General features: G+C 45.3%; 1 protein-coding gene across 5 annotated transcripts in view; it reads right to left on the bottom strand.

Annotated features, from left to right (window-relative positions):
• Nucleotides 1-1,885: 1,885 nt before the first annotated feature.
• The window catches only part of FAM135B (family with sequence similarity 135 member B), a 264,276-nt gene continuing 240,000 nt past the window's right edge, over nucleotides 1,886-26,161 (bottom strand). For 4 of the 5 annotated variants that reach the window (XM_059874287.1, XM_059874288.1, NM_001078091.2 and 1 more), the window contains exons 13-20: nucleotides 22,951-24,967; nucleotides 20,535-20,701; nucleotides 18,974-19,065; nucleotides 17,854-17,951; nucleotides 15,722-15,873; nucleotides 12,091-12,201; nucleotides 10,461-10,574; nucleotides 1,886-10,154 (exon numbers count right to left, since the gene is read on the bottom strand). In XM_059874287.1, the coding sequence (XP_059730270.1) occupies nucleotides 9,949-10,154; nucleotides 10,461-10,574; nucleotides 12,091-12,201; nucleotides 15,722-15,873; nucleotides 17,854-17,951; nucleotides 18,974-19,065; nucleotides 20,535-20,701; nucleotides 22,951-24,967 (2,957 nt within the window). In that variant the 3' untranslated portion in view covers nucleotides 1,886-9,948. Of the gene's footprint in view, nucleotides 10,155-10,460; nucleotides 10,575-12,090; nucleotides 12,202-15,721; nucleotides 15,874-17,853; nucleotides 17,952-18,973; nucleotides 19,066-20,534; nucleotides 20,702-22,950; nucleotides 24,968-26,161 lie in introns of those variants that run through there. The other variant, XM_059874289.1, reaches the window with a different exon arrangement.

Genomic DNA, 26,161 nt, shown 5'->3' with positions numbered 1-26,161 from the left:
CATGAGCCCTGTCATTGAGAGTGACTGTGGAAAGAGCATGAAACACACACACACACACACGGCCAAAAGCCCTTTCCATTTATTATACTGGAAAATTCAATTTAATTTATTGAAAAGTATATTACTGGCAGGAGTAATAATGATATGAATTCAAAAGGCAAATATTAACACTCAACCTACAAGCCCAGGACTTAATGAGAACTCATCCAACATCTGGTCTCCCATTAAAAGGGCTCAGAGGGCCCCTGTGTCTGAGTAAAAGTCACTCTCCGTCTCTCAGAAGTTCATTTTTTAAGGGACAAGATAGAGAAAGGAAACTTGGGGCAGAAAGTGTTAAAAAAGCAGCCCCAGACCCGACTGTGGGGTGACCCACTGGTGGAGATGCAGCTGTAACAGGCTGAACTCCCAGCTCAGATGGTGTCAGTAAACCCCCCACACAGACAGGGGAACACAGTCTGCAGTGTAGCCAGCATGAGGCCGGGTCATGGCTTCTAGAGGCCACAGGCAAAGACCCGGGCCCTAGAGTAGCTTAGCTGCCTCCTTCTGAGTCTGTTTCCTCATTTGTAAAATAGGTGCTTGGACCCATGATTTTTAAGGGACATCCCCATTCTAAAAATGCCAATGCCTCTCTGTCATAAGGAAAGAAGGGACTGGTTCCATGGTGGCCAAGAATACTAGGTCCTGGGAAAAGCTTGGCCAGTTCTTTGCATTTTTTTAAAACTCTGGGCAATAGATACTTCGATCTGTGGTCACGCCATTCTCCTCCCTACACATTGTCTGACAAACATCAGAGCCTTTCATAAACTCTTGGAATAAACAAATTCACTTAACATACAAACAGGAGGGGCAAGAAAAATTGCAAAGAGGGAAAATGATGCTAGAAGTATCCTGCTGTAAGTTCCTGAAGGGCAGGAATTCTGGACCCCAACTCCCCAAGTGAATCCCTTGGGCTCTATCCTTTTTGACAGCTGGGGGTTATGACTACTGTTTGCAAATGAGGAGCAGGAAATCTAGAAAGGTCGATCCCTGTTTTATTCTTATTCGAATATTCCTCCAAGAAGAATACAGTCTGACAGGGGGAAAAAAAAATCAAACCCTCAACAATAGGAGAAGGCATCAATAATACTATTAACTATTAGCCATAAGAATCGTCAGTGAGCCAGCCTAACAGGAGTTACACTGACCGGCGGTTTCTACTGGAAGTGGGCATTGGGCATGAACTCATGGCAAAGGGCCTTTCCATGTAGCAGGAAACAATGGGTTCTTTTTTCCATGGTGTGATGCTTCTTTTCTTTAAGAAATGAAAAAAAAAAAAAAAATATATATATATATATAATGTTATTTGTCCTTGTGATTTTTAGCAAAAAAAGAAAAAAAAAGACAACAACAAAAAAACACCTCTTTTTGGAGAGAAGGAAATTATCTACTTAAAATACTTAGAACATTGAATCCCAGTAGTTGACTTAAATATTGTAATTCTATTTCTCTCAGAATATTGATCATCCAGACACTTTCAGCCAAGACACCACCCAGAGTCCAAGAGTTCACTCCTCCAGAAGCATTCTGAGCGAGCAGCTCTGAGGGTTAAACTGTGCGGGTACACAGGGTGCGCTGGGCATACGGATGAAGACTTGGGGGTCCCCTGCTCACTGAAGGACACGGCCCATGCCCTGACCGGACCCTCCTAAAGGCCAGTTTGGAGTCTCCTCACTGCCCTGTTCAACCACCCCAAGACACCCTGGACCCTTTCTGCCGTGTGAGTAACAGAAATAACTTCCACCTGCCAGATGTCCCCTGACCAAACGTAGAAATAACCCCTTCCGCCCTAAGTGCATTCCTAGAGAGAGGCTAATGTACATTGCATAAACACAAAGTCCTGGCCAAAGAAAGTCAAAGGATTTTTTTTTATTATGATTGTTGTTATCATTGATACACATCACGAGCTACACAAAATGCCGACCAAAAAGCAAATGTAGAAAAATAGTAGAATTATATTGGTTCTGATGACTTTGTTATTCCCATCACCGTAATTTTACAATTTCCAAGGATGTTTGGGAGATTATAATTATTGTATACATTGTCACCAGAATAAATATGCATTAGGAATTCACAGTGGCATCAAGCTTTACATTCAGGTTCTTTTTTCAGAGAAAGGGACCGTGCTGAAGACCCTGCCTCTATTTACCTTCTACAAGGTAGGAGGTCACATTTGAAAACTAGATTACAACATAATAAAACAAAATGAATTCCAGAGCCCTGCGTTGTATGACAGATAAACAAAAAGCCACAGGCTGGTTCTCTTGGTTAAGCTGGAGTGTGGTAATGTTTATGGACACAATCAGTGGACCATTTATTTATTTGATAATCTGTTTCACCTATTAAGGGGCTTCCCTGGTGGCTCAGATGTTAAAGAATCTGCCTGCAAGGCAGGATACCCGGGTTACATCCCTGGATTGGGACGAACCCCTGGCAAAGGGAATGGCAACCCACTCCAGTATTCCTGCCTGGAGAATTCCATGACAGAGGAGCCCAGCAGGCTGCACTCCATGGGATCATAGTCAGACAAGACAGAGAAACTAACACTTTCACTTTTCACACTTTCCCCTATTAACTTGAAAGAAAAAAAAAGTAGAATAAACAGTTTAGCCGCAGAGCATCTAGAGACTTTGTACTACAGACAGATAACATGCCATTCAGGAGGTGGTGCTTCTAGGCAGACTGAGCTGTAACCGGCACCACTGAACATCTCCTTTGACAAATTTCCTGACTTGACACTGACCTGGGGATGGTGTCAGTGTCGGCAAGGAAGCTTGGAGGTCTTGCATGAGAGGCACGGCTTATACCACTATGGCATCTCCTCTGGGCTAGTTTCCTCCTTCCAGACCCTGGCAGGATGCTGGCATCCTGATAGAAGCAGTTTGGCTTGTTCTAAGAGATGCTGAAGTGGTAATGTTCTTGGTGTTTCCCATCTGTTCTTTTTCCTTATTACTCTAGGTGGACATTCTGTGTATGTGGGTCTCCTCTCCTCCCCTCAGATTATAAACTTTTGTACGGCAGGGTCTCGTCTGATGAATTTCTGTAGCCACCTGTAGCTAGCATAGAACTCAGCAGAGACTAAATAAACACTGTTTAAAAAGAAATCCAGTCAAGTGTAAGCTCTGGGACTATTAGGAATGAAGGGAAAATCAGACTTTGATTTTGTTACATACAAGCAAGACAGTTTGTGGGACAGAATGGGATGCTTCCTTTAAAAAAAAAAGTTTAAAACAAGCAAAAGATAGTAATATATGCATAGGTTATCAGGATTATTATTAAATTCAGTATTTGGATTATTATTAAACTTCCTTGGAGCAAGAAGGATGGAGCAGGATATTTTGCCATATGCAGTAATCTTAACCTTGGACTAAAGGACATTCAGCCCAAGCACTAAAAGTCTTTTTTGTTTGATGCAATAAAAAGATTCTGAGTGACATTTACAGAATTAACACTTCTGAACACCTTAAATTTGATGTAATATTGTTCTTAGTTGGGTATCAGGTTTCAGCCCTTCCTCTCAACTTAACCATGGCTTACATTATACCCTGAGCAGGAAAATAGTTTTACTACATAGATCATCCAGTTATTCATGAACTGAGCTGGAAAACTCCAGTTTGGAGGCTCTTGGAATCATAACGGAATGTTCTAACTTCTGGAAGTTTGAGTCTTCAAGTTTCAAACAGGGTGATCTCCTTCACACCATCAAATATGAATGTAAAAAGGTGTGGAGTTATAAAGAAAATTCCTCAGAGCGAACTTTTGCTATAAAGTATTTCTGAGCCATCCCCTCAGTGCTTACTCTGCTTGGGCACTGTTCCTCTCTGCTTACCCCTTTCTCATCCAGATGCCCCTCCAACCCCCACAGCGGCCTTTAAAGCAGACCCATGGAAATCTGTTTTATAGCTGAGGACGCTAGCCCCCTGGCTTGAAAGCACGCCCCAGAGATACAGTGGTTCTTCCCGTTACAGGGAACTGCCACAGTGAGATCTTCTCTGACACAACTACTTTCCTCTTGCAAATCCAGAAGCCTAGAGGGCAAACAGGAACCAACGTCAAACTGTTTCTTTATGGGAATCCATTGCTGTGTGTTGGATGAGGTGCTAGAGAAGAAAACGCTAGCTTTCAAAGAACTGGGCCTGTCCAGAACTTCCTTACTGAACCCTGACTCTGTAATGGGAAACACTGGCAAAACAAGACTCCTGCTCTAAGGAGTGCGTATGGAGGAGGACCACCAGAACACAGGAAGGAGATGAGCGTGGCTTCATGGAAACATGAGAAAACTGAGCTCTGATGCTAAGACATCATGCTGAAGCAGGAATCCATAAGCCATGAACCACTGGGTCCAGGTTCACAACCAACGGACAAGGAATTGATTCCCATATGAAAATGAGGAGCCCTTCCAATGTGGGAAAAGCAGAAAGAGACAGGAGTATAGATGCAAGGGTGTGGTCTGAGCAGTTACGGAATGCATTGTGGTCTAGGGGAAAGTGGTTTCAGGCCGGTAGGAGAAAGAAAAACTTGAGACACAGTGACTGGGAAAGACAGATGATTAATCAAGAGCCAACAGGCCAGCCAATCACCCCGTTATGCTTATGGACAATGCTTTATTAAACCACCCTTATCATTGAATTATGTTTTCCTTTGCCATCTCATTTATCAGTTATGTAGGTGCCTTGAACAGGAATATGCTATAAGAGAAAACTCATAAGATCATGGTTTAGGATTTGAAGAATCCTGGCATTGATTTTTAACAGATATATGACTTTTGCGATCTATTAACATCTCTGGGCTGGATGCATTCAATAGCATGAAGGATAACAGGGAAGCTCAGGGCTCGAATCTTGACTCTACCATGGCTAAGTTGTGTGACCTTAGTCAAGTTACCTGACTTCTCCCAATACCATCTGCATGCTATATGAGTTTTAAAGATTAAATGAACTCATAGATGCACATGACCTAGCAAACCAAAGTGGGGTGCTGCATGTTATTTCCATTCCTTTGCTCCTTCACATGTTAAAAAGAAGATAAATGAGAGCCCGGATTTGTTTTACCTCTAGAGGTCTCCGAATCCATGTTAAGTCATGGAGTTTCGGGTTTGAGGATCGTGCCTTGCCGTCATACTATCATAAACACATCTGTGAAATGGAGACACACACAAGTGGAGACACTTGATAATTTAGCTGTGAAAAGATCAACTGTAGGGCTATGACCTGGCTTAGATATAAACAGAGCGTGACCCACACGGCCATATGTTTACATCTGTTCTAAGTGTACTTGTATACAGTAAGGCCATTCCTTTGTGTGAGAGGAGGCACTGGAGCCTTTTTCCCTAAAATTAAAACTGGTTTTTAGAATTCGACCCACTGAATAGTAAGGTGTGTTATTACCATTCAACATAAAACAAGCACTGGGAGAAGTTCAGCTTTTTTCGAGACTTTCCATAGTGTTTTCTATTGCAATATCTCTAGCATTATGTGTAATGGTAAAGAGGTACTTTGGGGATAAAAAGCTTTGAAAAAAAGTCAAAAGAGAAAGGGACATAGAAAGACTTGGGAAGGCACCTTGAAGGTTTAGAAAAGTCTTCGTGGGACAGTCCTTTATCTGAAAGAAGCATGCAGGCAGGCATGCATGTACTACTGCCTGTAACCTCAAAGGAGTATTCATGTATGCACTTCAACATATATGGATGAAGACTCACATGGTTAGTGGAGGTTGGGAGAACAAAGCTCAGATGCTAAATATCAGGTAAAGTCTGAATGAAACAACTCCTTGGTCCTCTTCCAGTTCTGAGATTTCAAGGTTTTAATTTAAAAACTACCAGCTAAAAATAAAACATGAAGTCTGATGGTTGATCCAGATCCTTTTAGTGTTTAGAATTACATGATGTATCTTAATATCTCTACACCCTAGGATGACAACCTGTCAGTTACATTTGAAAGTGAAAGTGAAAGTTGCTCAGTTGTGTCCGGCTCTTTGCGACCCCATGAACTACACAGTCCCTGGAATTCTCCATGCCAGAACACTGGAGGGGGTAGCCCTTCCCTTCTCCAGGGGATCTTCCCAACCCAGGAATCAAACCCAGGTCTCCCTCATTCCAGGTGGATTCTTAACCAGCTGAGCCACCAGGGAAGCTCTCAATTGGGGGCTTCTAAATACCTAAGAATAGCCTCCCTGGTGGCTCAGTGGTAAAGAATTCACCTACCAATGCAGGAGACACAGGTTCATTACCTGGGAAGGAAAGACCCCTTAGAGAAGGAAATGGTAACCCACTCTAGTATTCTTGCCTGGGAATCCTATGGACAGAGGAGCCTGGTGAGCCACAGTTCATGGGGTTGCAAAAGAGTTGGATGTGATTTAGCAACTAAACAGCAGCATATAGCAAAATACCTAAGATAATGCTTTCAGTTCAGTAACCCTGGAGAGAGATGTGATTACAGTTGTGAAGTCTGGTTTCTCATGGGACCTCCTTACTGAGCAGAAATTTCCCTACTAGTGTTAATGATGGAAATTCCTTCCTGATATAAGAAGGCAATCCCCCATGGTGGCTAACTTCCTACACCTCCTTTCTTGTACCAAAACTGACTCTATCTGCCTGACCAGTGTAACAAAGGCTCTCAGCTTTCTCTCATATGAAACCTGTTACTTACCCTGTTCACTCCCTGAGGGTCCCCGCAACCCACCCTCCACCCAGCCAACTCTTCTTCAGCCTGGTGTCTAGGTGTAGACACGGAATCTTCCACGAGGCCCCTTCTGATCACACACCATCCTACATCCGCAGGGTCCCTCCTCTAAGCCACCATCAGATCCCTGCCACCTCCCTGGGGCCTGCCTGCTCTAACTTCCCATCTGATTGGCCGGCCGTATTCCTTGCTAAACTATGAACTACTGAATCGTACCAATACATTCCCGGCACACAGTAAGCCCTCGAGATGTGTTTGTTGAATGAATGATTGAATAAATGAATTGATGAATGCATATACTTGGTGGTAACAGGCTGGGCAAGGTCAGTATCACCCTTTTCAGGTCTCCCTTTGAAAGCCCCATTCTTATTCTCCAGGCAATGAAGACTAGACTTCTAGAATCCCCTTGATCCTGCCTGTGTCTCATCAAAGCCCTCATCACACCATGCTTTACTAACAGGGCCAGATCTTCCTTGCATTCTCTGAGGACACAGACTCTGTATTTTAGCTCTGTGGTCCCACCTGGCACAGGTGGAAGTTGCTCAGTGAACACCTGTGGACTCCAGAAACCAATAGGAATCCATTCTCGCCCCACCTGCTCCCCGGGTACACATCACTGCAGCTGATTTCAACCTGCCATGGAGGTATTACTTTTGCCCCAAGGTGACTTTAGCTTCACATTCGTTTATCTGGGTGTGTCTGGCTCATGAACAACAAATTCCATTCATCTCAATATTAATCATTTTTACTTCTAAACTAGTTCTGAGAAATTTAACAAATCATAAAGACAAAAACAAAAATTCTGTTGAGAATGAAGACATACTATTATTATCCTGGCAGGCATTTTGTTATAATTTAATAGTCAATAATAGAATGTCCCTGTTTTACATTATATGTATATTTATGTATATATATATATATATTATATGTCTATACTTCGATAGAAAGAGACATAAAAAAGCCTTTCAAATGAGGCATGACACGCAACACTGGACGCTCTTATTTACAATATAGAGATATATACTTTCTACACAATTATAATAGATGCTCAGAGGCCAGAGAGGGTTTACAAAGACAGCAGAGCACCCCTATAAAAAAGAGGTGCACCACACAGCTGGATGTTTATTGCCATTAGTTCTATGTCCAGACAGCATATTGAAGTTAAAAATGGCATCTGGTTATTGGAAAAGACGACGGTCATTGATTCACCCTGGCTTCATAGCCGCTGGCTGCATGGTCTTTCAAATGACCAGGGGATGACAAACTTTGCTGATGGGCACAGGAAAAACAAACATGAAATGCTCCTTATTTGGCCAAAAAGGAGAAGATGCTATAAACCATGGTCCCGCCCTGCACTTGGGCACTTGTAAGGAACTGTAAGTTCATAGGCTGCACTGTGGGAACCACACCCGCTCTGGGTCACACAGCAGACTGGTCATGTTCATGAGTAACCAGAGTCTATGCCCATCAAGAGCTTGGAGAAATACCCAGTGGGAGAGTGACACAAGGCATTACTTATCCCACACGTGTTAAGACTAAGATACAATGAGATTTCGAAGAAGACCCACAGAGACCCTAAATCTCTTGTGTGGGAGGTTTTTCCAACCCCCTCTCCAGCTTTTCCTTTCTTTAGAAATGCCTCAGTCTGCTCTCCTGAAAAGTTGTCTGCCTGGACTTGATTGCCATGGTCTACTGTGTTTTCAAAGTCACACTGTTAATACCTGAGGAACTGAAAGTCTCAGCTGAGAATTCCTTGGCTTACTACCATGGCACTAGTGGGCATCACTAAGGTTATGATCCAGGTGCTGGGACCAGGAGTCTGGTTCCAGACGAGTTTTCAGTTTCAGAAGCAACTTTTGCAGAAGTGGGAGGAGCTTCTGTCTGCAGAAGACGTGTCTTCTGTGTTAATGATCCCTGTGGTCCTTGGTCATGTGTTCCTTCATTACAACTAAATGATCCTGCAGGCTTCTGTTAGCCCATAGCGCATACTCAGTCTTTGGAACCATATTAAACACTCCAGTAATTTTTCAAAAGTCCCCTTAAGTCTCTTACCAATAACAATTTGAATCCCCAACCTGGCTGTTGTTCTGTCTGATCTCACATTTGTCCTGTTGTCTCGTGTGTGTGTGTGTGTGTGTGTGTGTGTGTGTGTGAATCAATGATAACCTTCCCTAGCCCTTTATTTTCCTAAGGCAAGAAGACATTTCTAGTGAAAGATAACCAGCACCCTTCTCAGAGCCCCCCTGAGGTTTTAAATCCAGCACTCCTCCATTGAGATGTCTTTCCCCTTCCACGGAGAGGAGAAGCAGCTGGCCATGTGATGGTTTTCATTTGTTTGCGAGTGCGTCAAATGCTAACATAGGATTTCTTTGGACGGGTATCAGCAGGAGCTTCACCAGGTGTGTGCACATTTAAGGGCCTCCTTCTGCTAGGGTTAGTCTCAGTCTGTTTTCCCTACTACAGACAGAGATGTCAGCAATCACAAAAAATTATGTGTGAACCGGGGTTATGCATAGAAAAAGTCTGGAGGAGTAGGTGGAGCAGCCAGTTCACCAGTTAAATTTTTCTCTGCAACAAACTTGCATTTACTGATAGCATTGCTCTATACCTCAATCACCCCACCGGCTGCTGTTAAGAAATAAAACCAGAGGTTATGAAGCATTCCTTTGTCCCTTGTTGAGAAAATATGAGGAGAGCATAAGAATATGGGTTCACACGGTCTTGAACAAGTGGCACATTTGAATCAATTAAGGATTATATTTACACAAATATGTTCCACTTCTGCACAGAGGTTAACCTGAGTTCTGAAATGCTTGAGTGCATCAAAAATGATAAAGCTATGAACTAGTCACATACCCAACAAACCTAGTTAACTTGGAGCCATCTCTCTGTGAGCCAGTGGGAGTTAAGAAGGTGGGCTCACCAACTCCAAGGATTCTGTTTCTTTATTTTCTCCAAATTGTGCTAGAAAGCATCTTGAATGAGACTCCAGGTGGCTAGACAGGTTCGGGCAAAGTCTTGTCTTTGACACTATCGATTCAGCTTTCCCAAACTCTCCGAAAAGGGAAGCACCTCGAATGTCCGGTCCCACCCCACCCTCCACCCCTCAGCGCCTTCCTCTCTGAGCTCAACCTTGGAATGACAGAGGTCTGTAAAAGGATGTCTCAGCCAGAGCTCTCATGGATCTTAAACGTTTCTGGCGAGCTCCCCAAGGCCCGCGCGCTCAAAGCCACTACTTGAAGTAGTTGAGTCCTGCCACCAAGAAGAACTTCTCCAGGAAGAGCTCGGAGTCCAGCACAGCGATGTGAGCCGCTCGGCCAATCAGGGTGTTGGCAGTGTTGGGCAAGGCGTGGAATACATTGTGTCGGATCAAAGTGCAGTCCTTGGCGTCCACCAGAGGGCGAAGAAGGTTGTTGATCATTTCCGCATAAACAGGGCCTGGGAGGAGGGAAGATGGACGAGAGGTGGGGGCAAAAGTTCAGCAGTGGAATCTACAGAAAAACACCAGGTATGTATTGGGCTCCTAGTCCTTGGCAGAATATCTGATGCGCCCTACTAGGCAGAGTTACCTTCATCATGATTTCCTTTTGCTTTTCAAATCAGAAAGTCACAAAAATGAAGAAGAAGGAAGAGGAAAGAAGGAGGAGGAGAAGGGGGCGGGAAGAAGAAAAAGAAGAGGGAGATGGAGGAGAAACGGGAAGGGAAGGAGAAAAAGGAGAGAAAAGGAAAGGAAATGTGGCTTACCTGTGTGTCTGTCTCTGAGGGCGGTCTTACACATCTCGATCCTGGCTGAATGAAAGGGCACGTAGCGGTCTTGGGGAGAAGCAACCAGCACAACGTTTTTAAAATACTGCAGACCTGCAATTAAGCCGGGCGGGTGCTGTTTTGCTCAGGCGGTTTCAACCCACAGCCCCTGCTTTGCACACATTTCACAAACTTGCCCGGGAGAAAGGAAAAGCGGAAAGATACCAGACACACCAGTGGAGTCATTGAATGAGGGTCTTCGGGTCTGGGACGGGGGAAAGAGGCTCTGCAAGTTAGAGGGGAGGGGGCGGCTTTGACTTCATCAGCCGCAGAAACTAAGCTCACGACCCTGAGCAGTGGAAGATAAATAACAGGTAAGTGACAAAAATGCCTTTCTGGGCGGGAACAGAAAGGAGTCCATAAGGAAGTAAATCTAGTATTTTGCCGCTCCTCCTCCCCAACCCCATGGTTCCCTGTGTGCCAGCCCCAGTACCATCACCTGTGGGAGGAAAACAGCCTCTGACCTCATCACTCTGCAGGTCACCTCACCTCCCTGAATCAGCCTGCTCTGAGGCAGAGGGATCTCCCAGTTGAAGCATCACAGCCTATTCTTTCAGTCCCTGAGCTCACCCGGGGTATCCCAGCATTGCGGTGCTCTACCCAGGTCCCCCGTCAGACTGCTTTCAGCCCAGGGACCCTGTGGGGGACGCCTCCAATGGAGGGAGCCTTTTCATCCCAGATAACAGCCCAAGACCACAAGCTGGGGCTGGCCAACTCTCAGTGATCCGCAGGGGGCAGATACCAGACCTCCTCCCTCTGCAGGATAACTCTGGAGGGGCCACGCTGTGATCCAACTGCTCCTCTGCCCAAGCCTGCTTCCGTCCCTTCCCCACGGGGGTGTAGCTCTCATGGTAGCACACAGATACAGACATGGGTAAGGAACTTGTCCAAGGTTATCATCAGTCCAGGGCTACACCAGGCTCACATCCAGGGAGGCAGAGATAGCATCAGAGTCAGTGTTTTGACACTGATGGAAGATTGTGGCCCATGAGACAGACCCTGGGTCAGGCCAGCTTGCTGGGCAGGACTCAGTACGACAACTGGTCACCATCTCTGCTCCCTCAGTGACATGAGGTCACTGCTGTGCTCTGCTCACTCCCTTGGCAGGTAGAGTCTTCAACACCTGTATGTGCTTCCTCATTGCAAGTGTGTGTAAAGGTGTGATCTTAAGCACCCCCATGTCCCTCTGCCCTATCAACAGAAATGGACAGTGTCCACCTGCCCTTTTGGTAGGGGAATCTGCACCCGGGTAAAGGAGCTGTCGGTTGGCACACAGACCTGGGCACATTAAAAGCTTGGTGGGAAGTAGATGCTGCAACTCTAAGGTAGAGGACACTGCACACACCTGCCTCTGGCCCCCAGGCTGCAGGGGAGATGGTCAAGAGGCAGCTAGTTCTTGGGTAGCCGCTGGGCTCTCTGTGAACTGAGGAAGCTATGTCACACTGCAGCTCCTGATGACATCCTTCTGTGAGTGAAGTAATGCAACTTTGAATCTACTTTGGGTTTCAAGGTTTGGCTCTCCAGCTCCCACTCACTGCCACTTCAGGGTGCAGCTGGGGGATCCACTCACCTGTCTTTTGGCTTAGTTGGTAGAGGAAACATTTGCGCAGATCAGCATTATCCCTGAAGGTCAGCTGCAAAAGCGACCCGGATTTCTTCAGTTTCTGCATGAGCCACAAACCTAGAAAGACGACAACCAAACCAGACCGACATCAAACACATCCAACCAAAAAAACAAAAAGCAAAAAAGAATAGGGGAAAGATTAACATTCAACTGTGGCTTTTAGTTAACTTAAAAAGGAGAGTGTGCAATTTAGCAAATCCTTGGGAAGTTTGACATACATTTGTATTGTTATAATCCGGAGGCAGAGATAAAATCTTATGAGACAGGCTTCAAGAGTCATGAAGTTAACCAAACCCTTTGATTTTTCAATCCCCTTCCATAAATCTAGCCTAAGGAAACAGTCTGAAATACCGAAAGAAAAAAAAAAATTAAAGATGCTCCTTACAGAGTTTTGCCAAGAGAACAAACTGGTCATAGCAAATACTCTTCTAACAACACAAGAGACGACTCTACACATGGCCATCACCACATGGTCAATACCAAAATCAGATTGGTTATATTCTTTGCAGCCAAAGATGGAGAAGCTTTATATAGTCAGCAAAAACAAGACTGGGAGCTTACTATGGTTCAGATCATGAACTCCTTATTGCCAAATTCAGAGTTAAATTGAAGAAAGTAGGGAAAATCACTAGACCATTCAGGTATAACCCTAATCAAATTCCTTAAAATTATATAGTGGAAGTGACAAATAGATTCAAAAGACTAGATTTGATAGACAGAGTGCCTGAAGAACTAGGACACAGGTTCGTGACACTGTACCGGAGGCAGTGATCAAGATTGTCCCCAAGAAAAAGAAATGCAAAAAGGCAAAATGGTTGTCTGAGGAGGCCTTACAAATAGTTGAGGAAAGAAGAGAAGAGAAAATCAAAGGCGAAAAGAAAACATATACCCATCTGAATGAAGAGTTCCAAGGAATAGCAAGAAGAGATAAGAAAGCCTTCCTTGGTGATCAATGCAAAGAAATAGAGGAAAACAATAGAATGGGAAAGACTAGAGATCTCTTCAAGAAAATCAGAGATACCAAGGGAACATTTCATGCAAAGATGGGCACAATAAAGGACAGAAATGGTATGGATCTAACAGAAGCAGAAGATGTTAAGAAAAGGTGGCAAGAATACACAGAAGAACTATACAAAAAAGATCTTAATGAGAGCCAAACATCCTGGAGTGCAAAGTCAAGTGGGCCTTCGGAAGCAACACTAGGAATAAAGCTAGTGGAGGTGATGGAATTCCAGCTGAGCTATTTCAAATCCTAAAAGATGATGCTGTGAAAGTGCTGCACTCAATATGCCAGCAAATTTGGAAAACTCAGCAGTGGCTACAGGATCGGAAAAGGTTAGTTTTAATTCCAATCCCAAAGAAGGGCAATGGCAAAGAATGTTCAAACTACCGCACAATTATACTCATCTCACACACTAGCAAAGTAATGCTCAAAATTCTCCAAGCCAGATTTCAACAGTATATAAATTGAGAATTTCTAGATGTTCAAGCTGGATTTAGAAAAGGCAGAGAAACCAGAGATCAAATTGCCAACATCCGTTGGGTCATAGAAAAAGAAAGAGAGTTCCAGAAAAATATTTACTTCTGCTTTATTGACTATGCCAAAGCCTTTGACTGTGTGGATCACAGCAAACTGTGGAAAATTTTCAAAGAGATGGGAATACCAGACCACCTGACCTGCCTCCTGAGAAACCTGTATGCAGGACAAGAAGCAACAATTAGAACTGAACATGGAACAATGGACTGGTTCCAAATTGAGAAAGGAGTATGTCAAGGCTGTATAATGTCATCCTGCTTATTTAACTTATGTGCAGAGTAAATCATGCGAAATGCTGGGCTGGATGAAGCACAAGCTGGAATCAAGATTGCTGGGAGAAATATCAATAACCTCTGATATGCAGATGACTCCACTGTTACGGCAGAAAGCAAAGAGAAACTAAAGAATCTCTTGATGAAAGAGGAGAGTGAAAAAGCTGTCTTAAAACTCAACATTCAGAACACTAAGATCATGGCATCCAGACTATAACTTCATGGCAAATAGATGGAGGAACAATGGTAACAATGACAGACTTTATTTTCTCGGGCTCCAAAATCACTGCAGATGGTGATTTCAGCCATGAAATTAAAGACACTTGCTCCTTGGAAGAAAAGCTATGACCAACCTAGACAGCATATTAAAAAGCAGAGACATTACTTTGCCAACAACGGTCCATCTAGTCAAAGCTATGGTTTTTCCAGTAGTCATGTATGGATGTGAGAGTTGGACTATAAGGAAAGCTGAGTGCAAAAGAATTGATGCTTTTGAACTGTGGTGTTGGAGAAGACTCTTGAGAGTCCCTTGGATTGCAAGGAGATCCAACCAGTCCATTATAAAGGAGATCAGTCCTGAGTGTTCATTGGAAGAACTGATGCTGAAGCTGAAGCTCCAATACTTTGGCCACCTAATGCGAAGAACTGACTCATTGGCAAAGACCCTGATGCTGGGAAAGATTGAAGGCAGAAAGAGAAGGGGATGACAAAGGATAAGATGGTTGGATGGCATTACCGACTCAATGCACATGAGTTTGAGCAAGCTCTGGGAGTTGGTGATAGACAGGGAAACCTGGTGTGCTGCAGTCCATGGGGTCAGAAAGAGTCAGACATGAGTGAGTAACTGAACTGAACTGAACAGATCCAATTAGGATACAGCAAAGTGAAAATCAACCTTTCATTTCGAAGTCCAGCTATTTACTCTGGTTATGCTGACATTAACAGGGATGAGTATTATGTCACATGCACAAATACATGAATTTGATAAAATGCAAGGAAATAAGTAAGACACAGGGTATATATATGTTATGATTGACGTGATGATGTGCATGCTCAGTTGTGTCTGACTCTTTGTGACCCCATGGACTGTAGCCTGTCAGACTCCTCTCTCTGTGGGATTTTCCAAGCAAGAATACTGGAGTGGTTTGCCATTTCCTACTCCAGGGATCTTTCCAACCCAGGGATCAAACCCATGTCTCCTGAACTGGCAGGCAGGTTCTTTACCACTGAGCCACCTGGGAAGCCTTGCTGCCATGCAAATGTGCGTGGATGCAAATATAAGGAGAGTGAGCCATACAGAATCACTCTAAATATGTTAGATTGGAAGGATTACTGGTAATGTCTCATTTTTCAGTGAGACATTTCACTAGTGTTGCAAAATTACTATTGGGAAAAATGTGGTCTAAATCATTTGTTTCTGTTCAGAACTGGCTTCCTTGGTTTGTGAAGGAAGACAGCTTGACAAAGGAAAGAACTTCCATTCGTTATATATCAGTGTGTCAAATAACCTATGTTCCCAGCTTATGTTCTGTAATAACGTGAAAGCAAGCAGATCTGAGCCACCTCCTGTGAGGACGTAACGCAGCCCAGTCCGCCCTGAGGGCAGGTGCGTATGGGTGCAGGGACAGTGGCAGACAGCCAGCGCCACCACTTTGAAGAGGCTGGCTCCAAAGCCAGGAGGCTCCATCAGGAAGAGCCTCTGTCTCTGCTTTGCCCTCCCCTGGGCCCTGCATGATGCTGAGGAGTGCCGATGCTGGTGGCATCTTACCTGTGCTGACCAGCGCGCTGTTGTTGTACAGGGTCCCCAGGTGGGGCCCAGACAGTGACAGGAAGGTGTGGAGTTTGTTGAGGTAATACCGGAACCGAGGCCGCGTGAGGACCGATCGGATGATGATGTTGCCGAGAGAATGGCCGATGAAGCTATGGAGAGATGGGAAGGGTCCATGTGAGTGAGCGCAGGACAGCAGCAGCCCAGAAGACGCTGCGCCAGGAGCACAAGGGGTGAGCCAGCCTCCAGCTCCCTCAGGATTTAGGGGGACATGTGGGGCGAAGTGGCAGGGGGCAATAATTCATCCCCATTGGGTTTCCAAATGCTGGATACGTGGAGCCCAGGATGGAGCCTTGTGATGGAGACCCTGGGCCCAGTGTGATCACAGGTATGAGCACCTTCCCACATTGTTATTAGAGCAGCCCCTCCACCCAGTTCTGGTCTCTACGCCCCCCTCGGGACACCTGGGGGTCCTTTCTGGAATACACATGGGGCACGAACCCTCCTGGTCATTCATAGGGTCAAGTCCTGGCGTCTCAGCCTGGCCCACTTCCACCTGCCTCTCCAGGGCTACTCCGCCCTCCGTCACCCCGCTCAGCCCCCCGCACACTCTCTGCTCAAGCTGCTCCACTGCTCTGAGATCTGTGAATCCCACACATCAGCACTTTGAGCTTAAATAATTATTTATAGAAACCCAACTAGATGAGAGGCAGAGTTCCCTAGCTCTTCTCCTGTGTATCCTCTTGAAAAGTTTAAGTGAAAGTGTTAGTTACTCAGTCCTGTCCAACTCTTTGCAACTCCATGGACTATAGACTGCCAGGCTCCTCTGTCCATGGGATTCTCCAGGCAAGAATACTGGAGTGGGTTGCCATTCCCTTCTCCGGGGATCTTCCCAACCGAGGGATCAAACCTGGGTCTCCTTCATTGCAGGCAGATTATTTACCATCTGAAATACCAGGGAAGCCCTGGTATCCTCTTACTTTTTAGTATTATCATTATTAATTTTGTTTGCACTGTGGGGCTTGCAGGATCTTAGTAACCCGACCAGGGATTGAACCCAGGTCTTTGGCAGTGAAGGCACCAAGTCCTAAGAACTAGACCACCAGGGAATTCCCATGAATTTTTCAGTTTGTTGACAGTCTATTTGTCTGACTGTGCTGTGCAGCTTGTGGGATGTTAGTTCCCCGACTAGAGGTCGAAAGCAGGCCCTGGCAGTGAGTACGGAGCCCTAACCGCTGGACCTCCAGGGAATTCCCACACCCTTTTATTTTCATCTAACTCTGTCAACCTCTGAATCCTCATTTGTGAAATAAAGAAGTGATGGTTCATCCCCAACGCCTAAATGGGATGGTGGCTATCGAGGACTCATTTCCAGATGTGTCCACATTGGCAAATGCCTGAGGAACACGCTATGGACTATCCCCTTAATCCTTTCAACATTGACACCCAGTTGTCTATTACAGTGTAAGGTCACAGTTAGTGCTGAATGAAGCCCTTTTATGCGGCAGCTAGTGAATCCCCTCGGGCTGGTCCCACTTAATAAATGGGGAAACAGAGGATCAGAGATGTAGAAAGCTTGTTCAAGGTTACATGGTAGAATGCAGACACAAACTTGTAACTGTCAAAAGAATAGGGATTTAAAACCTAGAGTATTTGTTTAAGGCCTTCCCTGATGGCTCAGCAGGTAAAGAATCTACCTGCAATGCAGGAAATGCAGGGACGCAGGTTTGATGTCTGGGTCGGGAAGATCCCTGGAGAAGGAAATGGCTACCCGCTCCAGTATTCTTGCCTGAAAAAATTCTGTGGACAGAGGAGTCTGGCAAGCTACAGCCCAAAGGGTCACAAAGAGTTAGACACGACTGAGCACACAGAACACACATACTTAAGCCCAGTTCTCTTTGTACTGAGCTGCACAAGCTGTAGGCTCCTACACAGCGGCTATGCCAGACATGGGTGTGTCAAGCAGGCTTGGGATCCACGGCTGCTCTGGAAGTAATCTAGTCCCTTGAAAGCCCTAAGTTAACTAATCCCAGCCTGGTATTCAGATGGCATCGTGCTGAACTCATACACAGCAAACACTTAAAAAGGGCACCGCTCCCCCCCAGCATTAACTACCTGTGGTTTCCTTTTACCTAATTCTCGATATGGAGAGGTTGTACAACTGGATGTGCTGAATTATTTCATCCAGTAACCGATCGGTCATGGTATCAAAATCCGCAAACGTGTCCATCTGGAAGGAGAGAGACGAAACGGGTGTCGAGGGGGCAGTTGCACAAGGCCAGGCTCTGTGCGCAAGCTCGTTTTCCTCCACCAAGCCTCAGGGCATATCCTGGGTGTGTGCCCATGCCTGACCTTCGGGCTACAAATTAGGATTCAATATCAAGAAAAGGAGCCCCCAACTGGGGCTTTCCAGGTTGGACTGACTATGGGTTCCCTTTTCCGTGGGGAGACAACAAGGTCCACACTTCAAAGAAAGGTTGTGAAGATTAAAAGAGCAAACAGGTACAAGTGCTCAGCACATCGAAGACATTCGAAATGATTCTCTTTCCTCTTCCTCACATGTCTGTCCCTTCACCCTGCAGAGTGCATGGCCTTGCACAAAGCAGGTGTCAGAGATAAGGAAAAGGACTGACCACTAAGAGGGGAGCAGTGAGACTAACATCCCGTGTTCGCTTGTTGACTATTCTCTGTGCAGCTCCCATGTTCCGTGACCATGAGACCCTTTAGCTACAAGCCGTTCTCTGCCTCCAGAGGATACTTAGCCTCATCCATCTCAAGTCCCCTGGGCTGGGAATCAGTGACAACACCCAACCCCCCTCTTGGTCATGGACTCTTGCAAGTCTCATCTAGCTTGACACCCCATTAAAGTTCCAGCCCTGAAATGGCAAAGGCTCCATAGTTTCCCTCTGGTGATGAAAAGGTCACGATCCAGCTCTACCAGTTACACCGACACCAGTGACAAACCTCTTCCCCAGACAGACCCACGGATGCCCCATCGTTTATGCTCCAAGCTGTCAGCCAACCTACGACCTGTGAGGTCTAGAGGGCCAGTCACCCGATTCACATGTTCCCCCTTCTTACTATTTCCTCCTCCCCAAGGAAAAGGAGCTCTCCAGACCTGAGCACCTGGCCAGGGTCACCTGGCAAAGCTCCCTCCCACCTGTGTAGCCATAACCATCACAGCGACTTTAGGAGGCTCATCTAAGACGTGACTCAGGGATTGTTTCGGTTCAGATGTTTTTGTTGTCATACCTGATTCTTCTCAGACATGAGGAAATCCAGTTTTCCTCCAGGGAGCCCCAGTTCTATGAAAGTCTTTACCAGCCGGAGGTCTGCACTGTTCCCTAAAGAGGATAGATGACCCCACATAGACCCACATTGAATCATGTGACCTCTGACACACTAAGGATGTACTTCTAATTTCTCTCCTATCCCTCCTATTTCCCATTTTTCAGTAAGTCCATAATAAAAGCAACTAACACACGCCCAGTCCACTGGTCCCTGTGCTGCTCCCTCCTCCCATCCACACAGGCTCAGGGCCACCCTGGCAGCCCTCTCTCACTGGGATTATTCCCCGATCTACCAGTTTCTGGCTTGTGAACGTAATGGTCCAGGAAGAGTTGAAGACACGCTGCCCCTCCCTTCTTTGACAGTTCTGTTTATTCAGGACTTTCTGCAAGTGTTGTTGATAAGCAGCAAAACCCAGCCTGATAGGTGTTTTTTTAATTTATTTTTAATTGGAGGATAATTACTTTATAGTGTTCTGTTGGTTTCTGCTGTAACAGCGCAGATCAGCTGCAAGTACATATATATTCCCTTCCGCATTGATAGTTTTTTTTTTTTTTTTTGATGTGGACCATTTTTAAAGTCTTTATTGAATTTGCTACAATTTGTGGAATTTGTTCCTGTTTTATGTTTTGGTTTTTTGGCCATGAGGCAGGTGGGATTTAGTTCACTGACCAGGGATTGAATCCCCAGCTCCTGCACTGGAAGGCAAAGTCTCAACCACTAGACCACCATGGAGAGTCAACTGCAGTTGCTGTGGGACCTTATACAAGTTACTGAGCTACCCTCTTACTCAGTTTCCCCCTTTATAAATGGGGTAGATAATAGCAGCTACTCTGCAGGGCTCTTGTCAGGATCAACCACATTAATACATATTAAGCAGCTAAAAAGGCTCTGGGACCATGGTGAGTGATGTATACAACCTGGTCTTCATCATCACCACCACCACCACCACCACCATCATCATCATCTGGAATGGGTGATCTACCGCTGGATTCTTGAACACTTCACCAAATAGACCTATTGACTCAGCGTTCTGGTATGTGATGCATATAGCCAGGACTGGATACAGACAATTAAATGCATTAGCCCCAAGAGTGAGAAAAATTAAGGATATTAACAAGAGTGTGTCACGGAAGTAAAGTTATCACCATTCCCTATTTAGTTATCATAAGAAGTATGAGACCACGGTTTTGCTGCTCAGCAACAGTGAAGCCCTAGAGAAGCCCTTTCATTTCTCTGACCCTTACTTATTTGTTAGATCCCATCTAAAGTGGATATGACTTATTTATCCCTCCATTGCATTAATTCATTCATTTGGGTATTTCATTAGCTTGCACATATTTTTGGCCAAAGAGATATTTCCTTTGGGAGCAAGGCCATGTCATTTTCCTAGATCCAGTATACTTACTATCATTCCACAGTTGCCTACTGATCATTTGTTGAACAACTCCCTGATCTAGAGTCAATCATAAATGTGATAATGTGTCTATGTCACCTTTTGAGGAGAAAACCTGTTAGAACTCACCATCCAGGCCATGGACACAGACTACCAGGTGAATCCCATCTTCCAAATTTTCTTCCTCTTCCTCTGGTGGGAAATACGGTATGTCAGAAGCTAGTACAGATAAGTCACTGTACAGAAATCCATCAATCTTCAGCTCTTTTTTAAATTTCTCTTTGGCCTGATAAAAACTGGAGAATACACTAATTAATCACAAGCCGAGCTGTGTGCTCCACATTGAACAGGAGATGAGTTGAGCTGAGATGTAGGAGTGATGAACATCTACAAGGAAGTCTCTGCCAAGCAGCAAAGGCTGAATATGGTACCTCAAGGGAGAGGCTAGTGAAGGAGGCTTGGTTCTGAAGGAGGCAAGAAAGCAATCCAGGAAAAACAAAGGCTAGATTGAGTTGGTTTCTGCAGATGTGGTTCCTGCAATGAACAGAACCTCAGAGAGTCTATCCAGCTTCAAGGACCCATACAATCTTTAAGCAGTGTTCCAGGAATGAAAGTTTATTACCCTGGCCTCCACCAACTTCTCCAGCATCATCCCCCAGCCCCCAAAAGAACAGTTGGAGGAGATATTTCATTCCCTGCATGAATTATGTCTCTTCTCTTTACTTCCATGCATTTGTGTATTTGGGTCTATCTGCCTGAAATGCCTTTCCCACCTGGTTATCATCTTCTTTGCCTGGCTACCTGACCAGGTGGTGATTAAAAGCATGAACACAGGAGTCAGAACCCCAAGGTCACAATCTCAGCTTTGACCGTTACTACTGGGGGTTTCCCTAGTGGCTCAGTAGTAAAGAATCTGCCTGTCGAAGCAGGAGACATGGGTTCCATCCCTGGGTTGGGAAGATCCCCTGGAGAAGGAAACAGCAACCCACTCCAGTATTCTTGCCTGGAAAATCCCATGGATGGAAGATCCTGGTGGGCTACAGTCCATGGGGCGGCAAAGAGTTAGACACAACTGAGTGACCAAGCAGCAACCACAACCACCGTGGGCCGACTAGTAACCTCCCTGCATTGTTTCCTCATTTGTGAAAAATGAGGGGAATCACACCCTCGTTGAATTCAGAGTCGTCTTTGTTTTGTGTTTGAAGCAATATAATCAATGCAAAATGCTTAAAACAGTACTTGAAACAGATTAAATAGTGAAATAAAAAGATGAAATCTATTACCAGCCTTCTCATCATCACCATCATTGTCATCAACAGGATGTCTCATAGTTTCTCCTCCACTTGGGTGTCATCTCTAAAAAGCTTCTCCTGGCCACCATCCATTTCCATCCACATTTATTGCTCCACAGAAAAATTAGGTCCTCCTTTTTCTGGCTCAGCTGTGCACACATGAACCACCCCGTGTACTCAACTGCTCTCATCTGTTTCTGTCATCTCTCCACCTCCTTCTTAGACTGAGAGCCCAGAACACTAGCCAGTGCTGGACAGTTCTGCCATGTATTAATTAAACTGATGACATGGGCATAGGATAGGTATTTAATAGTCTTCATAAAACATGGGATCCAAAATTTACCTGTCTGTGCCATTTCTTTCAGAGATATTATTAATGGGTAACTGTTCAACGCTTTTTTGAACAAGTGAGTGAAATGGGATATTTTGGTTAAATGATTCAATACTAAATTTAATCAAATGCATAGTTTATAGGGGAAGGACTACTATGAATGCAAACCTAAGACAAGGATAAAGGGCTGGATTCTGGCATTTCAAAAGGAATATTAAACTTAATAATCACACAAGAGGTATTTAGGAAGAAAATCTGATGAATTAGTCCTATTCTCAAATGGCTCTTAAAGGAATTGTGCAAAGACAGAGGTCATTCATCATAAGAAAAACTGAAAAAACATTTACAGTTTATCTCTAAAGGATTTTGTTAATAATTCATGGTGCATTTATACAATGGAATATTATTTAAACACCAAAATGGTAATGCAAAATAGATTTATAAACATAGAAAGATGTTTCCAATATATGAAGCTGGAAAAAACTTGGAGTTGGTAAAAATTATCTTACTTTTGCAGATTAATAATATATACATTGGAGAAGGAAATGGCAACCCATTCCAATTTTCTTGCCTGGGAAATCCCATGGACAAAGGAGCTTGGATGGCTGTAGTCCACGGAGTCGCAAAGAGTTGGACACGACTTAGTGAGTAAAGAAAAACAACACAATATATACATAAAAATGCACACAGGAAAAAATATAGAAGAACTTACACGTGGGCTATATTTGAGAGGTGAGGTTAATGATCATTTTTACTTCCTTTTACTATTCTACATTCCTGACTTGTACAATAGGAGCATCTTACTTTATTTAAATCAGAAAATACCTGATACGCAATCCTGAAACAGTATGCGTGAAACTGCAGAATATGTGGGAAAGTCTGAAAGATGATGCTGGGATAGGTTAGCCATCAGCAAACCTACCTGAACATCCTTTCGCTGACTTCCTCCTCCAGCTTTCTGGAATGGTTAGGAATGACTCCAAAGGAGCCCAAAGGTTGATGAGTGATGGGGAACGGGGTCTGTTTGGAAGAGAATCCAGCCCTGGCAGGGGTCTCCTTGGGCACAGACGAGAAAGGGAGACAGGTGGCAGCGCAGGACACAGACAGGTTGACGACCTCGACAGCTTTCAGGCTGTCCAGGGAGGAGCTCTCTGCAGAGGTCATGTGGGACAGCAGGATGGTGGTGCCTGCCCTGGGCTCCTGGTTTCCCGTAACCTGGGAGGGAACGGACAGAGTCACAGTGGAGCCTGCGCCTGCTTCACGCTCATCCTCTGGGAAGGTGTCAGCTCCTCTGCTCGGTGCCGTATCCTCCGTGATGCCAAGGGAGCTGCTTTGCTCACCTGCAGAATCCACGTCGATGGTTTTGGCGGCTGGTGCACAGCTCACTTCAGGCACCCTGGGGTAGGTGAAACTCTCAACATCCAACATGTCGCTGTCGAGAGGAGCTCCTGTCCCCACGTCGGAGTCTCCAGGCACGCCTTTCGGGGTCTCCACGAGTTCTGTGGGCAAAACTCTGTGCCCAGGTGATTCAAGTCCGAGGAGGTGTGGTACTTTTAAACCCAGACCTTTGGTTTCAACACCTGGAGGGTGGTCAGTCCTGCCATCCAGACAACAGGGGCCTTGGGGGTCAAACTGATGCTCTTGACCTTTGGGGATATCTATGTAACCGGGGCCCTGCAGGTTGTCAGCATCTGAGACTTCCTCCACAAGGCCATGGTCGACCCCAGCTTCCCGGATTGTGGGGCCATCGCTGGGTTGAAGGCAGCGTCCTGAGGGGTTGGTGCTCTCGGTGGGCACAGCTGAAGTTTCAGAGGGACCTCCCCCATGCCGCGTGGAGTCCGCATCTTCAGCAGACTCCTCGGGGCTACTGATCTGGGGGGCGGACACTGACTTGGTCAGCTTCGTGAGTGCCAGTTCCCGCTCCTCCTCCTCGAAAGGCAAAGAGCTAATGGACGTGAGGGAGGCCTGGATCCCGCTCGGCAAGCTCGTGTTGCTCTCAGTGTGCCCCCCTTCCAGGGAGTTTCTGTGCAGGGCATGTCTTCGGACCAGCTGGTGCAAGAAGTCCCTGTCACTGGGTAGCTCCAGGGTTCTGCTGCGAGCCTCGGACCAGGCGACAGAGCTTGGCTCGCTCTCAATGCCTGAGTCGGAGATGATGGAAGCAGATCTCTTGATGACCCCAGAGAGGACACACACTTCCTCCTTCTCCTCTATGTGAGGGTCCTTTGCCAAACCCTTGATGTCCAAAGGGTCCCTCAAAGAAGAGTTCAGGGGCTCGCAGGGCTCCGAGGGGCTGACCTTCAGACTCAGCAGCACCATCTTGCTCCCTTGGCCCACCCCCTTTCCTAGACTGCTTAACTCATGCAGGGTGGTTTTCTCTGAAGAGACGGCACAGTGATGACTTCCACCGGCTACCCCTTTGCTTCGCTCAGTTCTGCCTAATTCGTGCTTGGCTCTGGAGCACCCACTCTCGTGCTGGGCACCAGTGGGCACTGTGGGTTCTGTTCTGAAGGGGTTCTTATTGCTAGATTTCACATCAATGTAGGTCAGCGCTGGGGCCTGGCCATCCTCTGGACCAGGGCTCCTCCTGGGCAGATCCTCATCTGCCAGCAGATGCCCCCCAACATCAGACCTTGGGCCAGTCTGATGGTCAACTTCAGGCACACCTGCCTTGCTCTGGAATTCACCAACTGTCAGATACACCTGAGATTCAGAGCACACGTCCGTATGACTGGGTGTGGCGACATTCTTACTGGGCCCTGGACACCTAATAACCTCCTCATCAGAGTCTGTGGGGGATGATTTCATGGAGGCCAAGACTAGGTTTTCCCTCAGAGGTGATTTTCTATTTACAACAAGGTTCTCCTCTCTGTTGTTTAGGTTCATTATTGCTGGACTTGTTGCTGGAACATCAAAATTAGGGTAAATATTCAAATTACATCCTACAGAAAGAAAAAAAAAGAAAGAAAAATATGTTATACTCTTCAAAATCTACATTCACAAATGATCCACTTGATTGTATAATAAAGAGTTTATCTGCACTCTATTCCTTGATCCTGAGAGATAACCTCTAAATTCTCGAAATTTCACAAGTAAGAAGGGCTTCCCTGGTGGCTCAGTGGTAAAGAATCCACCTGCCAATGCAGGAGATGCAGGTTTGATCCCTGTATCATGAATATCCCCTGGAGAAGGGCATGGCAACACACTCCAGTATTCTTGCCTGGGAAATCCCATGGACAGAGGAGCCTGACAGGATACAGTCCATGCGGCTGCAAAGAGTCAGACATGACTTAACGACTAAACGATAACAAAGGATGTCAGTTATTTGTGTTGGATTCTGATAGACAGCGGTGCTTATTTTAAATATCTTTTCCAACTGTTCAAATTTTCTGTAGTTCAACCATATAAATATAATGAAGATTAACATACATATAACATCCATTTCTGCTTTATTGACTATGCCAAAGCCTTTGACTGTGTGGATCACAATAAACTATGGAAAATTCTGGAAGAGATGGGAATTCCAGACCACCTGACCTGCCTCTTGAGAAACCTATATGCAGGTCAGGAAGCAACCGTTAGAACTGGACATGGAACAACAGACTGGTTCCAAATAGGAAAAGGAGTCCGTCAAGGCTGTATATTGTCAGCCTGCTTATTTAACTTATATGCAGAGTACATCATGAGAAATGCTGGGCTGGAAGAAGCACAAGCTGGAATCAAGATTGCCGTCAGAAATATCAATAACCTCAGATATGCAGATGACACCACCCTTATGGCAGAAAGTGAAGAGGAACTCAAAAGCCTCTTGATGAAAGTGAAAGAGGAGAGTGAAAAAGTTGGCTTAAAGCTCAACATTCAGAAAACGAAGAGATCATGGCATCTGGTCCCATCACTTCATGGGAAATAGATGGGGAAACAGTGGAAACAGTGTCAAATTTTATTTTTTGGGGCTTCAAAATCACTGCAGATGGTGACTGCAGCCATGAAATTAAAAGACGCTTCCTCCTTGGAAGGAAAGTTATGACCAACCTAGATAGCATATTGAAAAGCAGAAATGTTACTTTGCCAACAAAGGTCCATCTAGTCAAGGCTATGGTTTTTCCAGTGGTCATGTATGGATGTGAGAGTTGGAC

The sequence above is a fragment of the Bos taurus genome, chromosome 14, assembly GCF_002263795.3.
Source record: "Bos taurus isolate L1 Dominette 01449 registration number 42190680 breed Hereford chromosome 14, ARS-UCD2.0, whole genome shotgun sequence".
NCBI lineage: Eukaryota > Metazoa > Chordata > Mammalia > Artiodactyla > Bovidae > Bos > Bos taurus.
The sequence above is the reverse complement of the archived record's forward strand: the minus strand, read 5'-3'. Positions and strand labels throughout refer to the sequence as shown.